General features: G+C 42.1%; 1 protein-coding gene across 5 annotated transcripts in view; it reads right to left on the bottom strand.

The window, feature by feature from the left end:
* Positions 1-20037, bottom strand: part of usp34 (ubiquitin specific peptidase 34) — a 277821-nt gene that overhangs the window by 183287 nt on the left and 74497 nt on the right. For all 5 annotated transcript variants that reach the window (XM_085981444.1, XM_085981442.1, XM_085981443.1 and 2 more), the window contains exons 12-18: positions 18189-18318; positions 14193-14323; positions 13275-13879; positions 3977-4191; positions 2210-2325; positions 2006-2133; positions 1602-1691 (exon numbers count right to left, since the gene is read on the bottom strand). In XM_085981444.1, the coding sequence (XP_085837570.1) occupies positions 1602-1691; positions 2006-2133; positions 2210-2325; positions 3977-4191; positions 13275-13879; positions 14193-14323; positions 18189-18318 (1415 nt within the window). The remainder of the gene's footprint in view (positions 1-1601; positions 1692-2005; positions 2134-2209; positions 2326-3976; positions 4192-13274; positions 13880-14192; positions 14324-18188; positions 18319-20037) is intronic.

A 20037-nucleotide genomic window follows, 5' to 3' on the forward strand; every position in this document is an offset into this window, starting at 1 on the left:
AGCGGAGGAGATGTAACACCTGCCCCTATACCTCCCCCCTTCCCACTGTCCAGGGCCCCAAACACCCCTTCCAGGTGAAACAGCGATTTACTTGTACTTCTCGCAATCTAGTATACTGTATTCGCTGCTCACGATGCGGTCTCCTCTACATTGGGGAGACCAAACGCAGATTGGGTGACCGCTTTGCGGAACACCTCTGTTCAGTCTGTAAGGGTGACCCCGAGCTTCCGGTCGCCTGTCATTTTAATTCAACGCTCCATTCCCACTCGGACCTCACCGTCCTTGGCCTCTTGCATTGTTCCACGGAAGCTCAACGTAAACTCGAGGAACAGCACCTCATCTTCCGATTAGGCACTCTGCAGCCTTCCGGACTCAATATCGAGTTCAACAATTTCAGATCATAACCTCAGCCCCTATTTAATTTTTTCTTGTAATTTTTCCACTCCTTTCCCCCCCCCCCCCCTTTCCTTTTGTTTCGCTCACACACCTGGCAGCTATCCCTTGCCCTGCCAGTACACTTTACACTCAATCTCAGCCTATTACCATCTCGTCTAGCTTCTAACACCTTTTATTGTCTCTTTTTTACTTCTTTTGTTTCTTTTATCCGATCGCAGCCCTGCCTCCGATCTATCTTTTCTTTCCAGTTTTGAAGGGTTCGACCCGAAACGTCAACTCAAATTTCTGTCCACGGATGTTGCCTGACCTGCTGAATTTTTCCAGCATTTTCTGTTATTACAGAAAATCATGAATTGTACTCCCTCCCACAACTTGCATCTCACAATTCTTGTGAACTGTCTACCTGATTCTTCATTATACATAGAGTATTGTTAATGCACAGGCGCAGGGAGAAAACTACAACTCCAAAGGTGCAGAGTTAACACACACACAGAATATATACTCATATTTAATTTGTAACTTAACAAATAAGTGTTTATTTCAGCCAATCACTAATTTTTGCCCATATACACGCAATGCTTTGAGGTGTGACAACTGCGATGCCATCCTTTCAGACATGATTTTTTGAAAGCTGTGAAGTGATGGACACATGCTAGACATGAGACTTCATTATATGGATGGGTACTTGTAACCACGAAATTGGTTTATTTGGTAACAGTCTCACATGTGAGTCAGTAGGTTACAAGTTCAAGTCCAGAACTTAAGCACATAGGATGGCACATCAGTACCATACTGAAGGAGTACTGTATTTTCAGAGGCATTATCATTCAGATGAGCCATTAAAACTCATATGTCCCAATGGTTCAAAAAGTTCCAGAGCACTATTTGAACAGCAGCAGGGAACTCGGTTCTTACTAACATTCTTCCCTCAACCAACCCCAGTAAAAAATAAATAGATTCACTGCTTATTTCACTGCTGTTTGGAGGATCTTGCTCTTTACAACATGGCTGTTACATTTTCTTTTGCCTACATAAAAACCATTGCTGGGCTTCTCAATAATATGTGAAGTGCTGAGATACTTGGGAGATGCAATAAGGTGCTACAGAAATGAAAAGCTGTCTTTTTTCATTAGCAATTTGTAAGTAAACGGAACAGCCATTAACTTGAAAAATTACAATGTATTTGACAATCTTGGGTTACTTACATAGTTATCCAATGTGTGTCGTAACTGCTCCCAAATTGCTGAAAAGTGCCAAAGAGTTTAGGCAGAAGACGAAGTGAAACTACCACTGACCTGAAGAAAGATAATTAATCCAGGCACTATTAGTTTTAAACAATCATTTAATTTTGGATGGTAAATTATGTATTAGCAAGCTTTCTTTGTCCTATAAAATAAAACATTTTGCAAAAAGGGTTTCCAAAGTTGTCATTTTTATTAATTAGTTTGCATTCTAAAATTGTGACACGTGAATAATTGATTACCTAGTTTTAATTTCCAATCATAAAAGTGAGGACATATTAAGAATCAAGCATTCACTGCATATTTAGAATCAACAGTAATTCAACTTTATCTTGCACTGAGAAACATTATTTCAACTTCATCCTTACCTATCATTTGCTAGATTTTCTAAACAACCTTCAATGAATCTCATTCGAATCTGTCGGTCAGTAAACCAGCACACGAGGGAGCAGAGCAGTTTCTCAGCTTCATTTATCAATCCTTCTGAGAGATGAACCTATAAAACAAACAAAAAGTAACCAACAGCACCAGATTCAAACAATTCTAAATTGTTGTTATTAAGGTAAACATACCGCATCTTCATCTTGTACCAAGTCCCAAAGAAGAGTATTACCCTTCTTGCAAACATTGTCTAAATTGATGTCTGTGACTGCATTGGTGTTGTATTGATGCTTATGAACATTAGGAGCTGAGGAAAGAAGGTACAATATTCATGTACTAAAATATAATACCAATTCAGAAATAGATAATTATTCACTTAAAATGCATCAGTTTCATTTTGCAACCCAAATTCTCTGTATATTAGATAGTGTAATGATCCAAACTCATTGTACTTCCAATGGGCAGTTTTCAAAATGCCCATCTTTCACTGAATATTTAACTTGTCCTTGTGCTACCTTCCCCATCATCCTACAAAGGATCCCCCATTCTCTCCTGTTATTTCTGTGGAGAACAATCTTCAATTTAAGAAATTATATTTCTATTGCTAGCTATCTGGAACATTAGGGATTTGGACTGTATGGTGAGGCTTATACATATTAACAGGCCATCAGCAAATAATATTACATTACCCAAGCAAGGCCAGTGGGCTGAATGATTCTCTGCTCTCAATTACTGTAAATGTCAAAAATACCACACTATACAAGTAATAAAAAGAAAATCATGCTAGCTTCTCAAGCCCAACTGTGATCCATGCTGTGGTTACAGCCCTCATCGAATGTCTTTCTAAACTTTACGACAGTGATCTCCCCACTAACTGATCATAGTCATGAATAATCATTACACAATGATTATTCTGCCTGACCTTTAAAATTTGCTTGTGTCTCTTTGTCCCAGGCAGCTGCTGGTTTATATTAAATGTACTTTTTGATGCAGTCACCAACACATCTTTGGATTCTGCCAGTACAGTCATGGCAATAAAACAAGCAGTTTTCCCCAATTTTCTCAGCGGGAGTGCAGTGGACTGATGCGCAGCACCCACTCCCAATAGTGCTAATTTCTCTTTCCAGTCAGGACCTGCCTCAGGAATCTATGGTACTGCAGGTTCCATTCCGCTGCACTCCCGCTGTGAAAGTCAGATGATACTATTTGTTTGATTGTTTTATTCTCATAACCCCACAGGCAGATAAGTCGTTTCTGCCTGTGGATTTTCAGAGCCATTTTTGTCTAATTAGGTACCACTTTGCAGGCCATTTAAAATTGGTAAGCAACCTAAATTCAGCCCATGGCCAGGGTTTGGACATCCCCATTCTAGACTGCTTAAAACTCAACTGAAGCTTATGTCCTGGAATTATCAGGAACTCTAGCTGTTTGAATGTGAGGCTTAAAATATAAAACTGCCATCTTGGCCTCCTTACAAGCCAGTTAAATTCTCATGCCCATACTGAAAACCAACTTTCGCGAGATTGCTATATAACAATCACCGCTGAAGAGTTAGAGCATGTGATGGGATGATATAAGATTTGCTCAAAGAAGTAGGCATGCTGAAATCCTGGAAGTAAAAATTGGGCTCAATTGACAGTCATTATTATCCTCTGTTATCAGTAAAAAATAGAGCCATTATTAATCTAGGATACATTAGGTATAGAGCTTCAAAGGCTAAAGTAAGCCTTACTGCATTGTCACATACAGTAAACTCCCACCACACAAACCTCCTGATAAGCATATTTGCACTGGCTTCTAAAAGTAAAGTCAAACTTAAATTACATTAAAAAAAATTATCAAAGCTAATTTGGATTACTATCCAATGCATTCAGAACTCTCAAGCAACAGTGGTAGAAAACAAGCAATAGCTTTTCTATTTTTCATTTACCCTGAAAATTAATGCACATTTTTCTTACCTTGACTAAGGTGTTCATGGTAGATAGAGGCAAGATTTGGTAGATGCTGTTGAAGGTGAGATGCAAGTTCTGCATGAGAATTGATCTGTACCAGTTCTTCCTCGCAACCAGATTCCTCCCCATCAAAGTCTGCCATGTTCTTTTCAGACTTTGCACTGACCTGAGAACTACTACAGCTGACATCATCTGCACTCATCATATCATCACCCAAGTGTCTGTAAAACAAATATTTCATAATTATAGGATTTTACAAATAACCCTTTTTACCCTATCTGTACAGAAGATAACTTCCATGGAACAGGTCAATGAATATTCACGTACAATGCAAACGTCATTTCAAATGCATGAAATAGCACTGAATGGTCAATAAAAGCACTCGCTGTTCTAGAAATCAAACTTAAAGAAATTGGCCCCTCTCACCCAAAAACAAGTTCCAAACATTCTTTCCGTTTCTGCAAAGACCATCATGACTCCCCCACCCCTTCCATTAAACTTTCCTAAATAGTCCTTCCAGTTAAACACCAAAAGTGAAAGCATCATCCTGACAAATCACTTTCAAAGGTCAAGGAGACGCTCTGATTTTTGTTAATGCTGGCATTACAAAATTTCTTGTAATTACAATTAAGCACAAGTATAATTTGGAAAATCCAGACTAATAATGCTCTGCTTTGACAACCAACAAAATATATATTTTTTTAAAAGATTGGGGAGGCTGTAAAGAATCACCACCTTAATCTAAAGAAGAACTGGACATTCAAGGATTGCAGAAACAGATGCTATCATTTATTCCAAGCTTTAAGAAACTGCAAGAATTCTGCTGCTAGGTTTGGGGATCACCTTTTTTGATTTTGACCCTACTTGTATCAGCCATAGCTCAGTGGTAGCACACTTGCCTGAGTCAGAAGGTTGTGGGCAATGCTCCCTCTTACACATTCACACTTTACATTAATAAAGCCGGTCCCAGGCTGCACGGGGCCGGCAGAGAGGTGCATGGCCTACAGGGAACGTTGGTTGTGTGTTCAAGTCCTACTGCAGAGACTGGAGCACAAAATCTAGGCCAACACTCCAGTGTAGTACTGAGGGAGTGCTGCACTGTCGGATTTGCCATCTTTCAGATGAGATGTTGAACAGTCTGCCTTCTCAGGTGGAGGTAAAAGATCCCATGGCACGATTTGGAAAGAGAGCAGTGGAGTTGTCCCAGTATCCCTCAACCATCAATATCACATTGTTGATTGTTGGACCTGGAAGCGTTTCATACATGACAATAGTGACTGCACTTCAAAAGTACTACATTGGCTGTAAAGTGCTTTGGAACATCCCAAGGCCATGAAAGGCACTATATAAATGCAAGAGCGGCTGGAGCGGACCTGGGAGTGGATTGAGGAGCGCGGCGGCAGCGAACGAGGCCCGACCAGAGCGGACCTGGGAGTGGATTAAGGAGCGCGGCGGCAGTTTAAAAGCAGCGGCAGCGAACGAGGCCCGACCAGAGCGGCTGGAGCGGACCTGGGAGTGGATTGAGGAGCGCGGCGGCAGTTTAAAAGCGGCAGCGAATGAGGCCGGACCAGAGCGGACCTGGGAGTGGATTAAGGAGCGCAGCGGCAGTTTAAAAGCGGCAGCGAACGAGGCCCGACCAGAGCGGACCTGGGAGTGGATTAAGGAGCGCGGCGGCAGTTTAAAAGCGGCGGCAGCTTAAAAGCGGCGGCAGCGAACGAGGCCCGACCAGAGCAGCTGGAGCGGACCTGGGAGTGGATTGAGGAGCACGGCGGCAGTTTAAAAGCAGCGGCAGCGAACGAGGCCCGACCAGAGAGGCTGGAGCGGACCTGGGAGTGGATTTGAGGAACGCGGCTGGAGTTTAAAAGCGGCGGCAGCAAACGAGGCCCGACCAGAGCAGCTGGAGCGGACCTGGGAGTGGATTGAGGAGCGCGGCGGCAGTTTAAAAGCAGCGGCAGCGAACAAGGCCCAACCAGAGCGGACCTGGGAGTGGATTGAGGAGCGCGGCGGCAGCGAATGAGGCCCGAACAGAGCGGCTGGAGCAGACCTGGGAGTGGATTGAGGAGCGCGGCGGCAGTTTAAAAGCAGCAGCGAACGAGGCATACCAATTCAGCAGCGGGGGAGAGAGGTAAAAAGTAATCAAAGTGTGACATCACCAGGAAGCAGGTAAGTGATTGGTTGGTGAGTATTTCTCTCTTTTTTAAACTAATTACCTGGTGCAAGTGTCAAGAATGTCTCAGAGCGGCTGCAGAACATCTTGGAAGGGGAGGGTGAACAGGCAGTTGTCGTGGTGCATATAGGCACCAACGATATAGGTAAAAAGCAGGATGAGGTCCTAAAAGCGGAATATAGGGAGATAGGGAGTAAATTAAAAAATAGGACCTCAAAAAGGTAGTAATCTCAGGATTGCTACCAGTGCCACGTGCTAGTCAGAGTAGAAATAGAAGGATATTTCAGATGACTACGTGGCTAGAGGAATGGTGCAAGGGGGAGGGATTCAAGTTCCTGGGACATTGGTACCGGTTCTGGGGGAGGTGGGACCAGTTCAAACCGGACGGTTTGCACCTGGGCAGGGCTGGAACAGATGTCCTAGGGGGGAGTGTTTGCTAGTGCTCTGGGGGAGGGTTTAAACTAAAATGGCAGGGGGTTGGGAACCTGAGCAGGGAGACAGAGGAAAGGGAAACAAGGATAAAAGCAAGAGATAGGAAGGAGAAAAACAAAAGTGGCAGTCAGAGAAATCAACGGTTTAAATCAAACGTGGCCACAGTAAATAATAATTCTAATCGGTCTAAGAGCGTTAAAAAAACAAGCCTGAAGGCTTTGTGTCTTAATGCGAGGAGCATTCGTAATAAGGTGGATGAATTGGCTGCGCAAACAGAGGTAAACGAATATGATTTGGTTGGGATTACGGAAACGTGGCTCAAGGATGGCCAAGGCTGGGAACTCAACATCCAGGGGTATTCGATATTCAGGAAAGATAGGCAAAAAGGAAAGGCAGGTGGGGTAACATTACTGGTTAAAGAAGGGATTAACACAATTGTAAGGAAGGATATTAGCTCTGATGATGTGGAATCTGTATGGGTAGAATTGAGAAATACTAAGAGGCAGAAAACGTTAGTGGGAGTGGTATATAGACCTCCAAACAGTAAGGCGGAGGTTGGGGATGGCATTAAAAGGGAAATTAAAGAAGCGTGCAATAAGGGCACAGCAGTCATCATGGGTGACTTTAATCTACATATAGATTGGGCTAACCAAATTAGTAACAATACTGTGGAGGAATTCCTGGAGTGTTTACAGGATGGTTCCCTGGACCAACATGTCGAGGAACCAACCAGAGATCAGGCCATCTTAGACTGGGTATTATGTAACGGGAAAGGATTAATTAGCAATCTTGTTGTACGAGGCCCCTTGGGTCGGAGCGATCATAATATGATCGAATTCTTCATTAAGATGGAGAATGAAGTAGTTGCCTCAGAGACTAGGGTCCTAAATTTAAATAAAGGAAACTACGATGGTCTGAGGAGCGAGTTGGGTAGGATTGATTGGAGAATGTCACTCAAAGGGTTGACGGTGGATAGGCAATGGCAAACATTCAAAGACCGAATGGATGAACTACAGAATTTGTTCATCCCAGCTTGGCATAAAAATAAAACAAAAAAGGTGACCCAACCGTGGCTAACAAGGGAAATTAGGGATAGCATAAGATCCAAGGAGAGGACAAAGAAATTGGCCAGAAAAAGCAATAATCCTGAGGATTGGGAGCAGTTTAGGATTCAAAGGAGGACAAAGGGATTAATTAAGAAGGGGAAAATAGAATATGAGTGGAAGCTTGCAGGGAACATAAAAACTGACTGTAAAAGCTTTTATAGATACGTGAAGAGAAAAAGATTGGTGAAGTCAAGCGTAGGTCCCTTGCAGTCAGAATCAGGGGAATTTATAATTGGGAACAAAGATATGGCAGACCAACTAAATACACATTTTGGTTCTGTCTTCACAAAGGAGGACACAAATAACCTCCCAGAGATGCCGGGGAACATAGGGTCTGATAAAAGGGTGGAACTGAAAGAAATCAGTACAGGAAACTGTGCGCTATCCGGCACCGACGGGACCGAGCTGTTGCCGTTCCCTCAAAACTGCCGGACACACCAGCGTTAATGTTGAAGCATACGGAGCTTTTCATCTCCGTATCTGACAACAAACACTGTTGCTTAGCAACAGCTTCTAAACAGTCGGCCCGTACCTTGGAAGCGTCTCTGTAGCTTAGCAACAGCTTCAGAGAGACTTTCCAGAGCCTGACTGTTGAGAAAAAAAAGCCACGAGAAGAAAAAAAAAAACTAACAAAACAGCTCCTGATTTTTGCCGTGGCTCAAGCTTGCCGGACACTTAGCCTCCGGATAACACAAAGTTTCCTGTATTTGTAGGGAAATGGTGTTAGGAAAATTGATGGGACTGAAGGCCGATAAATCCCCAGGGCCTGATAATCTGCATCCTAGGGTACTTAAGGAAGTGGCCCTAGAAATAGTAGATGCATTGCTGGTCATCTTCCAGAACTCGATAGACTCTGGAACAGTACCCATGGATTGGAGGGTAGCTAATGTTACCCCACTATTCAAAAAAGGTGGTAGAGAAAAAGCAGGGAATTATAGACCGGTAAGCCTGACATCAGTAGTAGGGAAAATGCTAGAGTCCATTATAAAAGATGTAATAGCAGAGCACTTGGAAAGCAGCGACAGGATCGGACAAAGTCAACATGGATTTACAAAAGGTAAATCGTGCTTGACTAATCTACTGGAATTTTTTTTGAGGATGCAACTGGTAAAATAGATAAGGGAGAACCAGTGGATGTGGTGTATTTGGACTTTCACAAGGCTTTCGATAAGGTCCCGCATAAGAGATTAGCGTGCAAAATTAAGGCACATGGGATTGGGGGCAAGGTATTGACTTGGATAGAGAACTGGTTGGCGTATAGAAAGCAGAGAGTTGGAATAAACGGGTCGTTCTCCGAGTGGCAGGCAGTGACTAGTGGGGTACCGCAAGGATCGGTCCTAGGACCCCAGCTATTCACAATATACATTAATGATCTGGACGAGGGAATTGGATGTAATATCTCCAAATTTGCAGACGATACAAAGCTGGGTGGGAGGGTATGCTGTGAGGAGGATGTCGTGAAACTCCAGTACGATTTGGACAGGTTGGGTGATTGGGCAGAAACATGGCAAATGCACTATAATGTGGATAAATGTGAGGTTATCCACTTTGGTGGCAAAAACAGGAAGGCAGGTTATTATTTGAATGGCAATAGATTGGGAGAAGGGGAAGTGCAGAGAGACCTGGGTGTTCTTGTGCACCAGTCGCTGAAGGTAAGCATGCAGGTGCAGCAGGCGGTTAAAAAGGCAAATGGTATGTTGGCCTTCGTAGCAAGAGGGTTCGAGTACAGGAACAAGGATGTCTTGCTGCAGTTGTACAGGGCCTTGGTAAGACCGCACCTTGAGTATTGTGTGCAGTTTTGGTCGCCTTATCTATGGAACGACGTTCTTGCAGCGAAGATTCACCAGGCTGATACCTGGGATGGCAGGAATGACATATGAGGAGAGATTGTGTCGATTGGGCTTATACTCACTGGAGTTTAGAAGATTGAGAGGGGATCTCATCAAAACCTATAAAATTCTTTCAGGCCTGGACAGACTAGATGCAGGAAGGATGTTTCCAATGGCCGGGGAGTCCAGAACCAGGGGTCATAGTCTAAGGATAAGGGGTAAGCCATTTAGGACAGAAATGAGGAGGAATTTCTTCACCCAGAGAGTGGTGAACCTGTGGAATTCTCTGCCAGAGGGCGGTGGAGGTCAGTTCATTAAATATATTCAAGAAGGAGTTGGATATATTTCTTAAGGCTAAAGGGATCAAGGGATATGGAGAGAAGGCAGGGACAGGGTACTGAATTTGGATATCAGCCATGATCTCATTGAATGGCAGAGCAGGCTCGAGGTGCCGAATGGCCTACTCCTGCTCCTATCTTCTATGTTTCTATGTAAGTTTTTCTTTCTATTTATTGGTAGCAAAAACTCCAGCAAATTAGGAATGCTGCCGTTATAAGAGGCAACTTCTGGGGTGGCGCAGTGTTTTTGTAGCCAAGGGGCAGCCAGGGGGGTGGGGAAAACATCTTCCCCATAATGCGGAAAACTAGGTTAAAAAGAAATCAGGGCCACTCTTACACACTGGCTAGTAGCTTATTTCAGAGCAGCATTGCTGGAAAAATGCTTCCTCAAATCCTTGGCTGGGGATAGTCGTAATAATCCTAGAAGGGGAATGAGAAAGCACAACTAATAGAGGGCGTTACCAAGAACATTGAGAACAGCATATCAAGGTTCCAGCGGTGACTATTTTTTTTTTTTTTTTTTTTAAATTGTGAAACCTGAGACAATGCATTTTTTGGTGAGAGACGGTTGACAGGTGCCAGTTATAGCTAACAAGCCTGTTGTTGAGTTATGACCAATGTTCCCTCTAAGCTGCGCAGATCTCTGCCGATCCTGTGCAGCCCGGGAACGGCTTTTCCAATGTTCAGTTTCGCGTATGTGCTAAACTATGAATGGGCCGCACACCCCAAAAAAAAATTGATGGAAAATTGGATATGACTGCTCAAAGATTGTGAAACTGCAGGTCTGATAACTTGAATGGAAACGTCTCCTGATCACTTGGAAAATCAAAATAATATGGATATGAGAGATCAATAGCTGTTACTGACTTCCTGAGTAAAATAACGATTGGCAGCAGGACCAACTACAGCTTTTCAAACTCTGGAGATCCAAAATGGGCCAAAAAACCTGCAATAATTTTGGGCATCATAAAAGTAGCATTAAAAAAAAAGCTTGTTTTATGACCTTGAGCCATATCTTGGACAGCACAGCAACATCTATCACCCATCTTTCATTATCTTGTGAAAATCTTTTCAATATACACAAAACTTTGAAAAAAGTATCCGAAAAGGTAGGATGTAAATCAAAACTGGAGTCTCCTTGAACATTTGGACAACTGAGTGCCCGATGTTCCGAGAAAGAAAATGTCCTTCTTGTCTCTCATTGCAAAAGACAGAAACTCAAGAGTTGATATCGGAAGAGACTCCTGTAACTGAACAGTGTTCAGGTAATGGGCTTAGTTAGGTAAGTTAGGAATCATAGAAATTAGGAGGCTATTCAGATCATCCCTGTAAAGCTGGGATACGCAACAGCAGTAGGCAAATAAATCTTTTTTGGTATATGTCATTTAGATTTTTGCTAGAAAAGACAAATGAAGTTTGGTGTTGGGAGGCAAAGAATGGTAGTGAAGGCAGGAGGATTTGACCCAACATGATGGTACGCAGAGAACAGAGAACTTAAGAATGTTAATATAGGGGCTGAAGTACTGCTTTTACTTTAAAGTTCTCAGTCAATACTAACACACCAAATCAGCTGTACATCAGTCTCAGCAACAGCCTCCTTACTGAAGCAGAGACTCCGCAGACATGCCCAAGTAGCTTGTTTCACACAAGTCATAAAACCCGGTAAGTGCCTTTTTACCTACCTCCTGGATCCAGGGTCCCCACCTAAGCCACCCCCCATGATCGGAGACCCCCTTCACGAGGCCTCCGATCACCCCCCCACAACTCGCCCACCCCGATCCTTTTAACGGCACAGCCTGACCCCCCCCCCCCCCCCGATCCTTCCACCGGCCCGCCCCCACAATCCTTTAACAGGCCAGGCACGGCATGGCCCATCCCTGGCCGCCCCATCCACAATCCTTTTAACGGCCTGGCCCAATCCCTCCCTCCTCTGTGCGGCCTAGCACTGCAGGCCAGCCAGCCTCTCAATCTGGCTGGCTGCAGGCAGGAAACCGAGGCCTCTCATGCAAATCAGGCCCTGCCATTAAAGTTGGCAAGGCTTGTGGGAAACCCTGCCTCCCGGGTTTCCCGGCTACCTTGGAGCCCCCCGCGTCCCCAATCCGCCCTCCTCCTTAAAATCCAGCCCCATATATCTCACTTACCATACTCTTGAAACTCACTTGCACTTTCTCCCTCATGAAATAGATGGAACTGCCAAACAACCATGCAGCCAGACCAAGCATAGTGTGCTTTGGACTATATTCTACTTTACTTGCCTCTTGCCATCCATTTGAGGTTGTCAGATCTGGATCTTACACGCATTTACTCTTTTGTGGTTGGTAGCTTTGATTTTGTACCAATTTGTATTTATCAAAATACAATTGTTTTCCAAAGTTAGACTTCACCTCCATTTTACATGCTTCATCGACACCAATCATAGGATATTAAATTCACTATCATACACACAATACCTTATTTTTGCATGTCGAGGCAGTATATTTTTATTATTGTAACCAACATCTGATTGGGTATTCTAAATTACTGCCAGATTTAATTTCGTTAGAATTTGCAGTGTTACAGCCTAAATGCTAAGTAAAGGCAATACTACGAAAAAAAATCTCTAAAGTTCCATCTGCCTCTACATTAAGCTATCTCTGTACCTTGTACAAGGAAAACGTCTTGCTTGCATGAAATATCAGAATTTGAAATCAGGCACACAGTAAAATTTATACTATAAAAGCGTAGAGCTTATTCTCAGGAAGCAACAGGGCACACATCTGGCCTAAGGAATTTATCTTAAAAAGTAAGGAGTCCTAGAGAATTTCTCTGTTGGATTGTGCCCTTCACCTGCATGGTATCCAGACTATAAACAAATATATAAAACTTAATTCATAGATCAAACAGCTATATTTACTGCTGCATTACATAGCATGGACAGCTCCAATTTCTTCACTCAAATAGAAACTTCTGACAGTCACAACACCCGAGTGCATGAGCATAGTTTTCACAAATGCCAAATTGCTCATATATACAGGTGAAGTATGCTAAGCATTTAGGTTGTCAGGTAGTGTATGTTGATGGGCACAGTAGTGCCTGCACAAGTGACATAGATCTAAAGGATATGTTTAATTATAGATGCATTTAAAATTCAAGACAATTAGAGAGTTTGTGCAAATTACTAATATTATGGTAAATTAGGTATAACCAGATTGCTAATATTGCATGAATTAAATAGTTCAAAGCCTCAAGCCAAGAATTGGTCACCTACCCAATTCAGATTTGTAAACCCCCAGAACACAATAACAATTACAGTTCACTGGTGGCTTTTAGAAACATGCCTAGTATATTATAGATTCAATGTTTTGTCAGTTTTAAATCAAAACCTGAATCATCCAACTTAAAGTTAGCATCAACCATTTCAAGACTGAAACAAAAATTGCAGAGAAAACTTACCCATCATGATGATGATGATGATGTTGATGCTGCTGACCAATGAAACGTCTGCAATTAAATATTTCATTCCCAATTGCTTCCCCTAAAAAATCTCCTGTTCGTGTGATACACGAGTCCTGAGAACCTTGCGATATGTGTGCAGTATTTATTTCCCCTGACATGTCATGTTCAGAGTCTTCAGGATGTGAGCAAGTATCCAGCAGTCGGATTCGATTCTCCCCTGATGGAACTGCATCAGTGCTATATGGAATTTCCTTGCCTGATCCGCTATTAGGTCTATCACGTTCTACTCCACCTGGCGATTCGGACATACAAATTCCTGACTGTGACTCCGCGCTCAGAGTTCGTAATTCAGGATTTCTGCTCTCATTCTGGGGGCTATGTTCTCCCTCCTCCTCTTCATCATCTTCCTCTTCTTTGAGAGCTTCACTATCTGCCATGTCCTCTGAGTGGACTTCACTTCCTGGACTTCCAGCTGACTGGCTGGCATGACTTGAATTTACTTCATTGCTAGAACCATCACTGTGCCCACTGCTACTGCCAGGCCCACTACTGGCATCTTCACCACTATTCGCAGTCTCATCAGAACTTCCTTGCATAGACTCCTAGAAAAAAAACCTTAATTCATTACTGAATGCATTAACTCTATTCATAAAAAGATTTAAATTACTCAATTGAATTTAAGACAATTTAAAACAGCAATACTTTAGATTTTTGACTAATCACAGGTCAAGGCTTGTCATTTCATCTTGCCATCTACTTAAACCAATGTATATAGTTGAGCCTAGAGCCTAAATACTACATGATCATTTATTCACTAAGTCACCAAGCAGAGCATAACAATACCAGCATGATCAACCAAGCCTCACCACCAACTTTGCCTTCCCCACTGAATTTACTTGCATCTTAATTTCTTACCTCTGTATCGGACAGTCGCTGTTGTGCACGCTTTGCCCTGTTCATCATTTGCTCATCCATTTCAATGTCGCTGCCTCCACTATGATGAGTATCACTGTTGTCACTGCTCTGTGGACTTGCTGCAGGCGATCCTAAGTTAATTTTTTTAAATTAAAAGTAGTTAACAAATACTCAGAACAGTGTTTGAATGCTTATTAAAATCTATACACTCACTACACTTATTAATCAGTCACTGTGAACAGCATTAGCCAACTGCTGCATGGAAAATGTTCTGGGCTGATCCTCAGTTCTTTTTGCACAGAGCAAATGAACTGGAAGTCACTAAATGTGTATTTTAAAAACAATACCCTATGTACACATGTATGAAAAGATTCAAAGGAACAAATGAGCTGTTTCATACATGGAAGATGGCCCAGAATGAAAAAGACCCCAAGTAGATAACATTAGTTTCTCTATCACAGGATCATCCTTCGTGTACCACAGGATCATAATCTAATAAAAATTCAACTGGTTTACTACAACCTTTGAAGCCATCCTTGTTTCAGTGAGGTCTTCTAGGTACAGCAGGAACATGGCAAATTGCTTGATGAAATGAGAGCCCATTATTTCCAACAAGGAATTTGACCAGCTTCAATCCAATCCGTCAGTTCCCTTTTAAGAAGCATCAGGGCAAGTAATATTAAAACAGAAGAATTAACTAAAGAGCTTTCATCCAATGTGTTGGGTAGTCTGCTTATCAGTTTTTTTTTTAAAGAAAAAAGTATTATAGGGTCAATATCTCAACACAAGATTGGGGGTGGGATCATTGCGGTTCTTAAAAGGGAGGAGGACAGTGCATGAGGGGAGGGAACCATTTACAATGTCATGGGGACCAGGACGTGGGTCCTGTGGACAAGATGAACTTGCAGAGGGCATGGGGAGAAAATGAAAAGAAACAAGAGAAATGGAGATAACAACAGAAAATGCTGGAAAAACTCAGCAGGCCAGGCAACATCCGTGGAGAGAAATTAGAGTTGACGTTTTGGGTCGAAACCCTTCTTCAAAACTGGAAAGGAAATGAAATAGATTGAAAGGAGGGCTGGGGAGGGAACAAAAGAAGTGAATAGACATTAAGAGGTATTCAAAACGAGACAAGATGGTGATAGGACTAGTAAAGAGACAAAAGACAGCTCAGATTAGGTGTGAAATGTACTGGCAGAATGAGAGACAACTGCCATGTGTAAAAAAAGAGGAAGTGGGGGGGGGGGGGGAGGGAAAACCCAAAACAAAGGGGTGGGGGAAAAAAAAGTAAAAATGTAATAGGGGCCGAGGTTATGATCTGAAATTGTTGAACTCGATATTGAGTCCGGAAGGCTGCAAAGTGCCTAATCGGAAGATGAGGTGCTGTTCCTCGAGTTTACATTGAGCTTCCGTGGAACAATGCAAGAGGCCAAGGACGGTGAGGTCCAAGTGGGAATGGAGCTTCAGAGCTTGGGTGGCAAGGGAAGAGTGGGGAAAGCAGCAGAGGCAGCTGTCAAAATACAAGAAATACCTCTTCAAGTTTGTAGCCATCATCAGACCATTCAATATCTACCATGTTATCACTCCCAGGTATACTGTATTCTGTACAAACTTTCCCTTTATTTTATCAGTCAGCATTACGCTCAGGCATAACGCAGTAAAAAATGTGTAAATGTGTTGAACAGAATGAAATTTGTACACAGCATACTAAGTTTATGAAATAACAGTCAGTACTTATGCACAGAGTTCAGTAGCATAGTGATTGTGACCTGATAATTTCATTAAAGCTTTTTCAACAAATTTTCTCAATTACATTTACAACATTTTTGAAAGATATTGGGAGAATGAAAACAATATCCTGAGAGTTGTTATTTCATGTCATTTCCTAAAAGTAGTGGCAGAATTTATAATAAAATTATACATTATAGAATACTGGATCAGTGTCAAGTTCAATCTAGGGGAATCTATGGGTACAGTTAACTAAAATAAAGCAAGCTTTACAATATTTTTTGAACCTATTGCTCCACTCCTCTTTCAATATCCTTTATGCATCTCTTTACTATTCAGCAATACCGTGTTCTCTTCATTTTAAAAAAAACTATAATTAAACTAGACAACAACTACAAGTTGCATAAATATCTGATCTGTCACATGAATAATGGCCCGTAATTTCCGATCTGTACGGGTATGTACACACCCTGTAGGAACCTCGCAAGTGCCAGTTTCAGGTATGCGAAGCGCATGCGCTGAAAACCAGCATTTCCGATCCGTCAAGAATCCTCTTGACAGATCGCACGCCTGCATTGGAGAAAGGGCCACTGCGGGTGGAGAGTTCCACTTTCTACAGAACCTCTGCCTGCTGAAATCCCTTAAAAATCTTACGCCTGGTAAAAGCAGGCGTATGGCCTGCTTTTACCAGCACAAGAGTTTTAAAAAGTTTTTTAAAAATTATTTTCAATCATTTATAAATTTAAAAATACTTTTGAAAAAGGTAAGTTTATTTTAGCCCTGTAAAAAACTAATTATTTTTTCAAAAAATTAAAATTTGTTTAAAATATTTAATGTAATTTTAACTCATTTTAAAAATGTGATTTTTTTAAAAAGAAATGTATTTAATGTTTTGATGTCTTTTTTCAGTGATCCCCATTCATACTTTTGACAGGTCTATCTGTCAAAAGTAGGAAGGGGGATTCCCTTCTCCCATTGGCTCACCTGGCCCACGTGATTCCAGGGACGCTTGCGAACCGCATGCGCCCCTGGGATACCTGGGCCTCTGCGTGCACCAGGAGAGGCCCAGGATCGGAAATGGCCGGACCTCGGGAGCCCTCAGGTAAGGGCGTAGATTTTTTTCCCCCGATAGGAGGCATCTGCACGCAGGAAGCCTCCTATCGGAATTTACAGGCCATTGTATTTTTGAACAAGCTATAATTTAAAAGGACTCGTCTATATATATTTGCATAGAATTAACCGCACAGAAACAGATCATTCAGCCCAACTGGTCTACTCTGGTGTTTATACTCCACATGAGCCTCCTCTCACCCCTCATCTAACCCTACCAGCATATCCTTCTATTCCTTTCTCTCTCATGTACTTATCTAGCTTCCCCTTTATTTGCCTCAACTATTCCATGTGGCAGCAAGTTCCACATTCTAACCACTCTCTGGGGAAAGAAGTTTTTCCTGAATTCCTTATTGGATTGATTAGTGACTACAGTACCTTATATTTATGACCCTCTAGTTTCAGACTCCCCACAAGTGGAAAAATGAAATCTTGTTTGAGAAAGGCTCAGCAAATGTGTTTGGATGACAAATATGGAGAGATCCCTTAGCAATAAAGGAGCAACCTGCTGTAAAGACTGGAATTGGTCTGCTAAGTCATGTTTTTTAAATTCCCCCTTCATACTCTGCAGAGTACTTGTTTAAAGCATGAAGTGAGTGTCTAAATAAATTCTACAAGATAATACCTAATTTTCATAAAATTTATAATAACATTGCCCCAGCACAGCAGAGACAGTAACTTGTTAAAACAATTGGGGATTTCATTACCATAAAATTTGGCCTATTATTTCTAGCCGCGTTAAAAAACAGATTTTAAGCTTCGTGTGCAATTCGCAAGATACTTGTGCAGTATAATGAGGTGCCTTCCTCACACAAAAAAAGAATGTTTCCAATACTGTATTGTTTAAATCTGAGCACGATGTCAGCATATTAACAGAAAGGTGGCGGTTTTTCCATTTGTTGAAACAGCATCTGTTATGCCATTTTGAGAGCTGTTAAACTACTTTAGTGCTCCCAGCTTCTACTAGAATCTTGGTAGGCATTTCTGAAAATAGGCAAGAATGTGCTCAAAATCTTGTACAATCTTTGATCATTTTCATGCAAGCTTCTGCTCAAATTAGTAAATGAATATAGGCTAGAAGATCTGACATATATTATACATATAAACACTTACTTAAAATCGATAGAGAGTGGATCCAGTCTGCAGCACTGCACTTACCTTTCTTATTTCCCATAGGAAGATTTGTATTAAGAAGAGAAGCAAAGGAGCTCTGCTTGGATAATTGAGCCTTAGCAGCAAGTGCGTTGTTCCAGAGGGCTTTAATGAGCATTGATGCCAAGTACAGGGTCTGTGAACAAGGTCAAAAATGGAGTACTGAGTGAATACTTTTACTCAGTAATTTAGTCCATAGCTGCAGATAATGGAGAAACTAAATACACCAGACCAAAGAACCACAGTTGTGCATCAACTCCTGACCAAGCAAAAAAGAAATTGGTTCAGAAATTTCGTGAAACATTTAAGATTTAACATTTGAGATAGATAGATTTTTGGATACTAAGAGAATCAACGGATATGGGGATAGTGCAAGAAGGTGGAGTTGAAGCATAGAAACATAGAAACTAGGAGCAGGAGTAGGCCATTCAGCCCTTCGAGCCTGCTCCGCCATTCAACGAGATCATGGCTGATCATCCAAACCCTAGCACCCGGTCCCTACACTGACAGCCATCCCACCCAAGCCCTATCCCCGTAACCCCACATATTTAATCCCCCCTAACACTAAGGGCCAATTTTTAATCATGGCCAATCAACCTAACCCGCACATCTTTGGACTGTGGGAGGAAACCGGAGCACCCGGAGGAAACCCACGCAAACACGGGGAGAATGTGCAAACTCCACACAGAGTCACCCGAGGCCGGATTTGAACCCGGGTCCCTGGCGCTGTGAGGCAACAGTGCTAACTACTATGCCATGATCTTATTGAATGGCAGAGCAGGCTCGAAGGGCCGAGTAGCCTACTCATACTTGCCAAGATATGGGAGGATAGGTTGGTAACACTAAATTACTATATTTAACCTTCTTTGCGTTTCAGAAAACTTACAAAATCATTGTGTACTCTCAACCGCACTACAATAGCAATACTTAAGTAACCCAGTGAATTTGCTGTGCCAGTGCTCACAGGTAGACCAGAGAGTTTGGAATTTAATCAATGATGAATGGGGTTGAGGGCAGTGCTGATTTCTCATGTGCATCATGGTGCCATTGGAAGATCGCAGCTAAGGCATAGTCAATCTCTCTGCATGGGTAGGTTGAAATACTCACCCAGTACCATTGTCGATGTGGATAAACATACTGTTGGCCACTTTTTGCAATTGGTTAATCATTGTTGGGCCAATTAGAAAGTAAATGGGAAGGATACGATTATGTTTTTACAACGTCACCAGATAGTTCTTCCATAAGCAAGCTATTATGCCCTATGAATTGGAATGTATCTTTACATGCACATATCTCAAAGTAGCATTGTCCAGGAATTGTACAAAAACCCTTTTGCTACTGAATTTACAAAAGCCCTCTCGTGTCCTCTTAGTCATCAGATAGCAAAAGAATAAAAAAAACTAGACTACTCAACTTAAGCTTTAAACTACAAATCATGTTCATTAAAAGAAAAGTATAAAGTAGCGGAAAGCCAGTAGAGCAAATTTGACTTGATTACAGAAATTTTAATTCACATCTTCTTGGGTACAAAATAACAAAAGCAGCGACACTTTGCAAACTCTTTCAGCAACACTAAACCTGGACTAGCAGCATAATGTAAAACTTGAGATTTCAAAAATCCATCAGCCACAGCCACACCGTACGGAGTACAGTAGGACAATAACAACAAGCACTGTAGCAGGGTGTCAAAAAACTTGTGTCTGTCTGCACCTATAGTTGTCAACCTCTCCCATCAAACATAACATAGGAAATAGAAGCAGGAGTAGGCCATTCGGCCCCTCGAGCCTGATCTGATCTTGGCTTCAACTCCACTTTCCTGCCTTTTCGCCATAACCCTCGACTCCCCTGTAGCTCA

Source organism: Somniosus microcephalus, chromosome 3 (genome assembly GCF_052327205.1).
Source record: "Somniosus microcephalus isolate GS21.2 chromosome 3, FLI_Smic_1.0, whole genome shotgun sequence".
Classification (NCBI taxonomy): domain Eukaryota; kingdom Metazoa; phylum Chordata; class Chondrichthyes; order Squaliformes; family Somniosidae; genus Somniosus; species Somniosus microcephalus.